The sequence below is a fragment of the Fomitiporia mediterranea genome (genome assembly GCF_000271605.1).
Source record: "Fomitiporia mediterranea MF3/22 unplaced genomic scaffold FOMMEscaffold_18, whole genome shotgun sequence".
NCBI lineage: Eukaryota > Fungi > Basidiomycota > Agaricomycetes > Hymenochaetales > Hymenochaetaceae > Fomitiporia > Fomitiporia mediterranea.
This window is the reverse complement of record NW_006760403.1, coordinates 484,587-496,066: the sequence shown is the minus strand read 5'-3', so window position 1 is coordinate 496,066 and position 11,480 is coordinate 484,587. Positions and strand designations below refer to the sequence as shown.

Here is an 11,480-nt window from a genome sequence, read left to right as displayed (position 1 = left end):
TGCATGCATGATAATAAGATAGATTATTAGACATGCTCTGAAGGCATCTGCAAGGAAAGTGTTGTGGTGCTGTGATTATTGTCTATTTGTCCATGGATGTATAAGTATATCAGTTGCTTGTACAGTGACATAAATGAGTAATTATTATTATTTGATTCTAAGGATATGCATTGTTTCCCATTTGAAATAAATCAAATTAATGTTTATTAACATTATGTATTAATGATTTTGTTCCTCTGTAGAACCAAAGGGGAATGGATAGCAGAACAAGATTGTTGCTTGTTCCAGCTCTCATACAGACTTAATCAGTACCCTTATACATTATTTGTCCACCAGAAATCTGAGTTAGATGTAACTTTCCTTGTAGTACTATTTTATGTAGATTAATTATATACAACATTTGATGACAGGGAAAACGGCTGGTATGAGTGGACATCACTCAACATCCAGGAAGGAAAAGAAATTTGAATTGGAAATACCTCTGCTGTGGTGCTTATTTACTAATTTAGAAGCAAATCACATACAACTTTCGGTGATGGAAATTAGCTAGTATGGGCAGACGTCACTCGACAACCAAACAGGAAAAAAATATTGAGAGCATTCTGTTCTGAATCTCTAATAGACCGAGACACACGTTGGTCAATACACAACAAAACCAAAGAGCAACGTTTGCAGCATGGTAATTTAAGATTAAGATGCAAGGTTTTTAAGTGTTTAGAGTGGTATTCTCGCCGCTTCACTAGCTAGCCTCCTTCCTTCTTCCCTCCCCGTTTCGGCGATGGAAGTCGCATCTGCGTCCGTCTCGACGTGTTGTGTGATCTCGACTTCTAGAGATTTCATCCCGAATCCTGAGTTTTCACGAGAAGCTCGAATGCTGTCACGATTTCCCTGACTGGAAGGCTCGAACCTCCTTCCTTGCTGTACTGTGGTGCTGACAACTGGTAAATGACACTCGGTCGCAAACCCGAGTCTGATAATGATCATATTGAAGACGATTGATATTATAGGCGAGGTCTGGTAAACAACTTTAGTAATAGTCGAAGTGTAGGGTCCTTGATGAACGATATACCATATAAAAGAGGACGTAGACTCCTAAGGATGTGATAACGAATGTGATCAACGCTGCTGTAACTGAATATATTGCTCTGGATTCAATGACGCTGCGAAGGACCGACGCCACGCGTCCTTGGGATCTATATTCGGAAGCTTCGCGGTTTACGCGCCAGATACGCAATGCGAGGAGAGCTAATTGAAGTCAATACATTGACCAACCGTTACTTCGACAGGGACTTACGCACTTGTTGCAGAGAGGTTTGTCACTAGAGTCGTTGTGTATACGGCGGTGATCCATTGACCTGTAGGCTTAGCAAACATATCGTCTTTATGTTCCACGGCAGTAGCGAATGCGACGTTTAGACAAACACACGTCACTGAAAGTAGTACGTTAGAGATATCTTTGTTGCTACATGGTGCAGGTCCAGACATACCAAGCAGGGCCAGCCAACCTAGGACTGGAATAATAATGATGTAAATTTTCTTCCAGACGATGTACGTCCGATAGATCTGTGATGGAAAAACGGGAGCTCAGAGTTGCAAAGACTTTATGTTGGACGTAACGCACAACGACACCATCCAGAATTAGTGTCTGAATATTGTATAGCCAGCTCTTGGTAATCCACGTTCTCTGCGTCACATCCTGAAAGAATTGTTCTGGTCCGCGAGGCAGGAAGGGGCCAATAGTGAGAAAGTCTTGATAGATGCGGATAATGTTCACTATGAGTTCCTAAAAGTATATCGAATCAATGCAAGCTTTGCATTCCACTTGGTGGAGTGGCGACTGTGTACCATTGTAGCCAAAGTTTGCAGTGCGCAGGCTGAGATTATCATAGCATAGTGTACGCCTCGTCTCTGTCTCTGTCGAAGAATCCACATAGTGAGGATGAACATCGGTACCGAAATACCTACGCAATGCCTGTAAGCTTCCATATTAACAGCAGGACCCACGTACCGTAAAGGATGGCCTCCATGGAGATGGAAATGACGCTTGCCTCTGCCGAAGTTATCATGACAGAAGCAGATTCAATAGGCCTGTTGGTTATAAAGAAGTATACAAATGCTTTACTGTAAGTACGTGATTTCTTGACCACTTTATACGATCCTGATAGCGCTCTTTTACAGTTGATCGATGTGTGAACATCAAGACTGTTGGTTCCATGCTTTGTTCTAATGAGGATTTGGACGCTCGTAGGGACGCAAAACTGCATTTGGGGGCATCTTCGTACTATTTTGAAAAGAGACAGGAGGTTATACCTCTGATGAATCGGATGATACGGCGTCTTGACGTATTCCTGTACAATCAGTCGATGATCACGGTAACAACATTGGGCTGGGATCCTAACACCGACAATGTGCACAGCCAGCGGCATCAAGGCGAGTTAACAATTCACAGATAAATTCTGTTGATACTGCAAGAATAATCTGTCTAGATTACGAGCTCGCCGGCTGTATGCTAGCGAGCGGTTCGTTTCCAACGAAGTCTCGTAGCACGGAAGTAGATGTGGGGCCTGGAGTCTTCGCAGATTTACTTGACTTCTTGATGGCTTGTGGTAACTCATCTTGCGTCCACGTCAGAAGGTCTGTTCGGAGGGAGGGTGGGGAGAGAGCTGAGCGCTGTATCGAGCGAGTTCAGAAATGATGAGTAAATAATACCTTCCAAGAAGAACTCGTCGGCCCTCTCCACGACAACGGCTGGTATATTGATGAACGAGATTGAACTGACGGATTATTCCAAGCTTATTTTTCTTGGCCTTTCTCCGCACTATGGTCTTATAATCACGCTCGGCCTGTCGCTGGGATGCAGCCACTGTTCGCTTTATGAACTCTTCCTAGAAGATACTGGCATGAGAATTCTTGCAATATACATGCATCTTTCGGGTCACGACGAATAATAGGGATCGAAATAGCAAATTCTGCTTCTTTAGCAACAATAGGGTGTCCCTGGATGCGAAGTTGCAGGAATGACGAACGACATTAATTGGACTGCGACACGTACTTTATCTGCTTTGTATACTGGCAGCAAACTTCGGTTTTCTTCGCGCTTCGAGTGTTGCACAGGAACAATTTCTTGTGCGCTTGAAGCAGGACCGGCATCTTGGTGATGGTACTAGCAGTCCACAGCCACATATACTCATATACACGCCGAGTAACTACTGAGTCTGATGGCGATCTGACATGTCGCGGATCTGGTTACACATGGTCTGCTGAATGAAATTTACGAAGAGGAAAGAGCAGTGGGACACGTATCCCGAATTGGATACATGATCGTCGCATTTCCTGCACGTGCATTCAATTCAGTCAATATCCCCGATATTTGAACACAAACTATTTTGCTTGCAATAATTGTCTCATTTATCATGAACCGTATCCTTGTTAATTCACTGTTTTCTACATCAGTCCACAAAACAATTTTGCGTCTTCCCAAAAGCATTGTGCAGATACCACTTCAAGATCACTTACAGAAACTAAAGTTTTATTACAGTCCAATATTCATTTACACTGAAGATACGTATGTGTACAATTGATGTTTGACTATTTCTGTATACACGCAAGGAAAGAATGAGTACTCTAGCAGCCTGGAGAGGTCACCGCTCGTCTATGTCCACAGCGGCGCGATCCTAACTTAACGAATGCCTCCTACGCCGACTACGAATACGCTTGCAAGGTGCTTCTGCAGGAACAGTCCAAGTACTAAACCTGGACTTTCGTCCAATACTGATATCCTCTTCCAAGGGTAGCTTGACGTCACCGCCGCAAGCACTACTAGTACACACAAGTATCTCGGCACATCCCTCCCTCGCCAGTACTTCTTCAATTGCCCGCTGCACCGACAGTCGAACGCTTTCTGGTAGGCGACTAAATCGTCTGATTCCTGGAGATACAGGCATAGGCACGGGGCTAAGTAGACCGACGCAACCCTGCTCAATATCCGGTAGAGGTTTGTTCCTGTTATAGCAGGTCGGCGAATACGAGTAATCACGATCGACGTATTCCATACATTCCTCGGATAATGACGACGGTGATCCAATGGGTCGTGCGTCAATGCGGATGATAATAGCAGGCCGTGGGTGACAAGTATTCTCGTCGACCCTAGGAAACCCGTTCGCTGTTGACGTACATCCCGTTCTGATCATTTTTCCACCCTCTTCCCGGAGATGGAGGAAATAGTGGGATGTGAGGATCACCTGAGTGAAGTTTTAGTAAATAGGAAAGTAGCATCTACAGTACGGTGACATACGTCGATTCTGGGGAAGGAAGACATGCGTAAGTCTGATGAATTGCCACAAGCAACGAGAGGAACAAACTTACACGTGGTTTGAGATCCAATTAATGCTATTCCATTGCGGATAAAACTGTTCTCTACGTAAGCTTGGCAACCCAACATTCGAGAAATATTGACATACAACTAGCATTGCCAAATTCATAACCTTCGCTGCCATTACAGCTCTAGTTCTTCATCAGTATAGGGAAGGAAATGATACAGGATATTTGGTCCTTACATGAAATATACAGTTGCTATATCAAGTGAAACGCCGTTAACCAATGAATCTCGAATGAAACTTCATCTACCTACCATCAACAAGAATCCGACTGTGCACAGCGTGGCAAGGATCCGACCAATGTGCTTTTGCGGTCTTTTTAAAAGTGCACATGAAGACAATCACGTTGAAGAAGATATTCGTGAACCAGAGAGTCAATAAATCTGATTCGCTTGTCAGTTCCGTGATGCATAGACATAACTTTGAATTCTACAGTTGACGCACGTGAAGTACTATAGTACACCGGTTAGGTCAGCATTACGCGAGGTCGAAAAGAAGTCACCACAGGCTAGGTACTCACTCGGAATGGTGGAAAAATAAAATACACCCCTCATAAAAAGTTTGTCTAAGAGGACCCACAGCCTTCAGGTCTTTAGCGACGAGCTGACCAAAGAGACATTAAGCACACGAACTAGAGATCAGGTACCATGGTACGGACCACTGATAAGGCTATTTGGACAAGGTAGACTATGATTAGAACGCCCTGAACCACATAAGATAAATGGCCCTTCGTTTCCTGGTACAGTGCTCGGGTCCTTAGAATCAGTAAGGCACCGATAGCAGCCTCGCCGAAGACAATCAGCACGGGCAGGATCTCTTGGAAGAAATTGGTGCAAAACTGTACCGAAAAAGCAAAGGTGCGTAATTTAGAAGGTCATTAATATTATACACTGCAAATGGCAGACCTTTGAGGATAGACTTGGATGATTTGAACCTGCAACTCCTTCAGCAAGAAAAAAGCCTCAAATATCGTAGATCCCTTACCGAATAAGGCGATCGAGTACAGTATAGGAGGCAGATATCGGTTCTACATAAGTTAGAAGTACTCGTCGCATGAAGACGAGTGCACTGTGCTTACGAGGTAGAACAAAAGTTTTGCTTTGGTGAATTTGGTGTTCCAGACGCGTTCTATCTCCACATCCAGTGTCAGGATAATATCGAGGAAAAGGACGATTGCACAAGCTGTAAGATAATATCGTCCATCAACTCTGTGCGTTTCTCGTTAGGTGACGTTTAGAAAGCAGGAGTTGTGATGCAGGGCGTACACGGTTTTTGCAAACCACATACAAACGTCGAACTGGAAGTCGAACTGGCTATGTCCTCTCGTTTGAAAACCATCGTTAGAGTGTCCGCCATGGCTGCCGTTGAAATGGTCGAAGCCTTCGAAGCTGGAAAGACTGGAAAGGAAGGCAATGCACGCCCCGTGAGAGCTGTTCGACATAGGCTCGAAGGGTCTGACCAGCAGAGCTAGAAGTGGGATGAGGATACGGCAATGGCGATTTTATCATGGAAAAGGACGCCACCCCGGGCCGCTCCAAGAGATACATGAAGTGAATTCACAGTCACCGACGACCGTTGCAGGTTGCGAATGATTCACGTCAAAGCTATATGTTCTGATCAGTGATGGGCTCTACGCTGGACCGACATCCCCAGTGGCGCGCTTTTATTCAATAATTTGCCTCGGGATCGACTCGAGTACTTGGCGAAGTTTCCGTTCCATTCACTAGACCGTACAGCCAGGTTGAAGGTGTTACAGTTCATCGGCCTATTGGGTAACGAGATGGATTAGCACTATGGCGAGGCATGCACAGCAAAAACGTAAATCTTCTGAAAAACAGAGTACGCGAGATATTCTGGGTTCAATCGTGCTCAAAGCACGGGGAAAGCGATCAATCGCGCGCGTGATGAATTGATTTTGATCTTGAATACTAGCAACGCAGAGCTTTGATGAAGGGAATGCAGTAATTAGAGCGAGTAGTCGTCAAGCATCATATTTGTATGATGCCTCAGTATAGAAATAAGGTGATTCTGGGATAAACGTCAGCACCTGTGGTGGAAATCCGTAAATCACGCATTGACAAGTGCGCATGCCGTATGTATCAAATGGTGTGCAGCTATACTAAACTACAAGCGCTCTAACTGAGAACAATCAGTTCAGATGCCGATTAGCCGAATTTCACGAACAGTGTTACGATCTATGTTGGGACAACTCCCGCCTCCTTCAATTTTGCCACAAGTTCTTCAACACTAGAAACCTTGAAGAACCAATCAATGCATGAATAAATAATTGGGCCGTTCAATGTACCTTCCCTCCACCAACCCGCTTGGGAGGCTCTGAAACTCGAATAGTTTCCAATCGCGGGGAAAGATCAACACCCAAGTCGGAGGCCGATAACTTCTCGATGGGCTTCTTTTTAGCCTTCATAATATTCGGGAGCGAAGCATATCGGGGTTCTGGTAACATTTCTTAAGTGAGCGTGTGAAATCCGTAAAGTAGACGATAGCCAATACCGTTTAATCTGGACCCGAGAGAGCAGACTATCAGCAAAAGAATCATGCATTAATCATAGCTCCAGCGCACCGAAGATCCGTAGTAACGACGAGGGGTAGGTTGCATTTGACCTCCTGTAGCCCGCCATCTATTTCTCTCACAACATTTGCTGTCTTCTTGTCTACATCTACAGTGACCTTGCTCGCAAACGTTGCTTGAGGCCAATCAAGTAAGCCAGCAAGGATTTGGCCAGTCTGGCCTGCATCGTCATCAATCGCCTGCTTTCCCATGATGACCAAGTCCACGCCGCCAGACTCTTTTTGCTTCTCGATGACCGCGCGGATGACCTTGGCAACGGCCAGTGGTTCCGGAGGGGCTGCGCTCTCTGGAACTTCAACATGAATAGCGGCGTCTGCACCAATTGCCAATGCTGTCCGCAATGTATCAACAGCTTTTGGTGGACCGATGGTCAGAGCCTTGATAGATTTGACGTGTTCCTTTAATCGTTCCCGAAGCCGCACTGCTTCTTCTACAGCTGTACGTAGTTTTATCAGCATCCACTTACGCCGTCGGACTTTGAGATGAAGGAAGCGCAACGCGTACCAATTTCATCGAATGGATTCTACGCAACAAGTTAACTTAGCTTAATTGAAAATAAGGACGGGAAGGCGAACCATGGAATGCTTGACATTGGTGTCAACTCCGGTCTGTTGTGGGTTCACGCGAATCTTCACTGTGTAGTCGATACACCTAGAACACGGTCAAAAAGCATTCCCCGTATAGCCGTGTTCACCATACCTCTTCACGGGCACCAGTATATTCAATAATGGAACTGCAGATGGCCTCATTATACAAGTCTTATAAAATACGCGGGTGGCAGACGAAGAGGTGCTCAACGTCAGAGTTAAACGGATGGCTGATCCGTTCCGTCACGGGATTCTATAATTTTCATGTGACGTCGGTCTTGCCAAAATGACACATATGACGATAGTCACAATACGGACGTAAATTTATCAAGGAAGGTAGATATTAAACGGTGGAAGGGTTTATTTTCTAGCAGACACCAGCGTCTCTAATTTACTGAGGAAGGAACACTAAGATAGGCCTAGTACAGTAGAGAAGACATGTCCGCCCGAATGCGGTTGTAGTCCAAAAGACCTTCGATTCGTCCTACTGCGGCAATCGCGATCTAAAATTCTAGTCAGCAAAGAAATACCAAGAAAATATTGTCATCTTTCACGTACGTCTTTGTCCCAGAGGTACTTCTGCGCAACACGCTGGACATCTGCTGGTGTCACGGCATCCACTGCGAATTCAATTTGCTTAGGTGACATTCTGCGACCAGTCGTGACAAGCTGCCTTCCGATATCCTCTGCAATTGCAGTAGTTCCGTCAAGGGTCAACAATAAACTGGCCTTAAGCTGGCTTTTTGCCCGCTCAACCTCGTTCTCCAATGGCCCAATAGACATGCGAGTCCACTCCTTCAGTGTGAAGTGGGTGAGGTCATCAATGTTCATCAGGTTCTCCGTAACGAGGTAGATACCCCAGAGACCAGTGTCGGAGTACGAAGTTGAGAACGACATGTAACTGTTCGCGAGGTTGTTGGAAGAGACAATATGCGAGAGGCGTGACGAGAGTAATGGAGACGAGCCAAGAGCGCGATCCCAGTTACCAAATATTGATTGCATGACAAGCGTTGGGAAGTAGTCTGGCGAACTCCATCCTACACCTTCGACAGCGATGGCAATGTGTGCGGTTGGCATGGTGTCATCGCGCACACGCACCTCTGAGCCAATAAATTCACTCTTTCCGTGTGCTTGACGGCCAAGAGGGATTGGATTAGGAGACACTGGAAGGCCAGAAAAGTGCTTCTCAGCGAGTTTGACAAGCTCCTGATGGTCAACACCGCCAGCACCGGCGAGAACCATGCGGTCTGACGTATAATTCGTTTTGATATATGAGGCAAGATCATCCCTCTTGATCGAGAGAATATTCTTTTTCGGTCCAAGAATCGTGCGACCAAGTGGTTGACCTGTGGAATACTAAGTACTATGCTTCTGCAATTGGAATGGAATCCTATCTCTACCTTGGTAAGCGACAGCATGAAGATGGTCAAAAACAACTTCCTCGAGTTGTTTGTCAACCTCCTGCTGCTCACGAAGGATGACATCACGCTCCCTCTCGACCGCTGAGTTGTCAAGCTTAGAGTTCTGCAGAATGTCGCTGATGATATCCACAGCGTTGCCTACATCCTTGCGGAAGCTCTTTGCGTAATACACTGTTTGTTCACGCGAAGTATACGCGTTGAGGTGTGCACCGATGTTTTCTACTTCTAGCTCCAAACCCTGCTGGGTACGACGGTTTGTACCCTTGAAAGCCATGTGCTCAAGGAAATGAGCGGTACCATTGTTTGCGTCGTTCTCAGCTCGAGAGCCTGCGTCTATCCAGACACCGACAGTCGCTGTCTCAGCATGCGGATGCGATTCTGTCGCGACGGTCAAACCATTGGCAAGAGTAGTAATTTCAGTTGTAGGCGTCGGGTTCACGACCGTAGCAAAGGATCGTAATGGTCGCTGCACAAATCGAAGTGTGTCCACGTCAGTTCATCGAAAATAAACCATAGGCAACAAACACTGACTGGGTTGCGTACAGCGCATCGGAGAGAACGACGCAGACTCGACGCTAGCATGGCACTGCACGAGCTGGACGAACGACGACGACGAACAAACCGACAGGAAGGAGATAATAATTCTGACCAAACGTCGCGGACACAGAAAACGGACTGTCCAAATTCGTTTATGTAATCGCATGAGCGACTCCGGGACTCCCCGTGTCCAATAACAAAATACTTATTTCAGTCAACTATTCATTACAGCATATAAACTACAATTATTTACATCTTTTCTAACACTAATTCTGATAGGTTAGGCAGAGAATGCGCGAGGCCATTGATACATGGTACGTAGTTCCAGGCTCTCCGGACAATCAACTGCTTAATTTGTGGATGCCGCCAAAACGGTCTGACGGTCGACCTGATCACCTTCCGACTGAAAACACCGGAGTTGTCCAATGTGTCGAGCTCCAACATGATCAATGACGGAAGCAAGAGTTTCGATACCAGTAGTACAAGCTCCCTTGGTGGAACGGAGTGGCCTTCGGCACGAATAACGAACTTCTTAACGCGTTGAAGTTCGAGAAGGTCGAGGAGATAATACGTGTCGATATGCCAAATGTCAGACTGACTGGATCCGCAAGTCTCTGGAAATCTGACACTCAACGTCTCCAGGCTTCCTTGGCACGCGGCAAGCATATCCAGTACTTCATGCACCGCTTCATACCCCATACTGAATCCGTGATGTGTGTAGTCGAGCGAAACGAGGCTCGCGAATAGGGGGGACCATTGGAGTCGTATTCCATGCAGCATAACGTGTCGAAGTTTTGGCGCATGGTCCGCGAACAGGTGAAACTCCTTTATGTCGTCATTCGCTGGATATACTAGTGACAAAGATTCTAGCTCGGGGACAGAAGAAGTACTTCGTGACGGTCTTGCGCAAAGTCCTGATAGAGCAGAATTCCACAAAAAGGGACAGTATCCGTCAAATCTAAGTGACAAAGAACGCCATTGCTTTCTCGCGGGGAGAACGCTAGTCATGCGAGAGTGAACGTCAGCCATTGTGGAAGTGCCTGTCATCAATCCGCGAGGCCAAACAATATCGACGTGTAGCGGAAGACCTCTTGACCGTCTGATACGCCTATTGCACAGTACTCGTCTTGCATCGGGGCGTATTACTTGCCACAGCTTCGGGCTCTGTAAAGCCAGAGATCTCCACAGTGAACATACTTGCGAGACAGCAACTGGAAACTCGTAATGGAGATCCGCGCCCAGGTGAAAGATACGAAGGAGTAGCTCGACAGGCAAGATTGCTCCTGAGACCGGGGAGTGAAAGGAAGCGTTGCTTCTACGTAGAAATCTACTCGCTGTTGGAGATCTGCTGGGAAGGTGGGTGCGTCGAGGAGTTCTGTGCTTTCCTCTTGAGCGAGACCGTCGAACACTACATCCCGATGCTGCGACTTCCCTTGTGCTAATTACAGTAATCAATCAGCACTGGCACAGTGCATCTGCTTAATGAATGGACCCATACAATGTTCCTGCGTTCATAGAGACGTTCAGTTTTGATTCTAGCAGCTGCTTCGAGGGCTGATCAAGTCTAAGGCTCTGCCTGTATCGACGCTTGAGAAGGGACGGCATGCTAGTCAATAGAAGAAGGAAGTGTCTGGATAGGAGTTAGCAAGCGCATTTTATGTGGGCTTTTATGGCATGCTCCGATAGTGAAGCAAGAAGAACGCAGAAGCAAATAGCATCAGCAGAGAGACTTCGATGAGTCCGCGGGAGTCAAGCCGGACAATACCGCACCGATTGTAAATAAGATCGTGAATAAAGACTCCTAATCATGCCGGAACCAGTATAATTCCGCTTGTTGAACGTACAATATACACAATAAGTGGGAATTAGCGGCACAGCACTGTTTGAGCTTTCCTCATTAAGTCAACATTGCAGACCATAATGCATCATGCTCTAGCGGATCCGAACGAGTATTGTGATGGATGAAAAA

The 11,480-nt window shown here is 46.1% G+C and overlaps 4 protein-coding genes across 4 annotated transcripts; all 4 read right to left on the bottom strand.

The window, feature by feature from the left end:
- Nucleotides 1-714: 714 nt before the first annotated feature.
- FOMMEDRAFT_162293 (uncharacterized protein) lies at nucleotides 715-2,066 on the bottom strand (the record flags this gene model as incomplete). The annotated part of the gene is made up of 7 exons (XM_007271723.1): nucleotides 715-1,014; nucleotides 1,070-1,245; nucleotides 1,299-1,430; nucleotides 1,488-1,563; nucleotides 1,622-1,783; nucleotides 1,846-1,961; nucleotides 2,009-2,066. 7 exons carry the CDS (start codon nucleotides 2,064-2,066, stop codon nucleotides 715-717), a joined length of 1,020 nt encoding a protein of 339 aa, XP_007271785.1.
- A 1,613-nt stretch (nucleotides 2,067-3,679) lies between these two features.
- FOMMEDRAFT_149413 (uncharacterized protein) lies at nucleotides 3,680-6,104 on the bottom strand (the record flags this gene model as incomplete). Its single annotated transcript, XM_007271722.1, has 13 exons — nucleotides 5,642-6,104; nucleotides 5,455-5,584; nucleotides 5,361-5,403; nucleotides 5,282-5,310; nucleotides 5,035-5,214; nucleotides 4,956-4,979; nucleotides 4,821-4,828; nucleotides 4,631-4,691; nucleotides 4,463-4,503; nucleotides 4,366-4,409; nucleotides 4,175-4,241; nucleotides 3,969-4,146; nucleotides 3,680-3,928 (listed from the first exon to the last, which is right to left on the bottom strand). Exons 1-13 carry the CDS (start codon nucleotides 5,815-5,817, stop codon nucleotides 3,680-3,682), a joined length of 1,230 nt encoding a protein of 409 aa, XP_007271784.1. The 5' UTR covers nucleotides 5,818-6,104.
- An 11-nt stretch (nucleotides 6,105-6,115) lies between these two features.
- FOMMEDRAFT_114731 (electron transfer flavo protein, beta subunit) lies at nucleotides 6,116-7,753 on the bottom strand. The gene is made up of 7 exons (XM_007271720.1): nucleotides 7,666-7,753; nucleotides 7,542-7,617; nucleotides 7,471-7,489; nucleotides 6,958-7,402; nucleotides 6,888-6,895; nucleotides 6,682-6,830; nucleotides 6,116-6,631 (listed from the first exon to the last, which is right to left on the bottom strand). Exons 1-7 carry the CDS (start codon nucleotides 7,713-7,715, stop codon nucleotides 6,572-6,574), a joined length of 807 nt encoding a protein of 268 aa, XP_007271782.1. The 5' UTR covers nucleotides 7,716-7,753; the 3' UTR covers nucleotides 6,116-6,571.
- Nucleotides 7,754-7,879: 126 nt separating this feature from the next.
- FOMMEDRAFT_129851 (uncharacterized protein) lies at nucleotides 7,880-10,936 on the bottom strand. The gene is made up of 4 exons (XM_007271719.1): nucleotides 9,506-10,936; nucleotides 8,954-9,440; nucleotides 8,112-8,899; nucleotides 7,880-8,056 (listed from the first exon to the last, which is right to left on the bottom strand). The coding sequence occupies exons 1-4, from the start codon at nucleotides 9,554-9,556 to the stop codon at nucleotides 7,973-7,975; spliced, it is 1,410 nt and encodes a 469-aa protein (XP_007271781.1). The 5' UTR covers nucleotides 9,557-10,936; the 3' UTR covers nucleotides 7,880-7,972.
- Nucleotides 10,937-11,480: the final 544 nt, after the last annotated feature.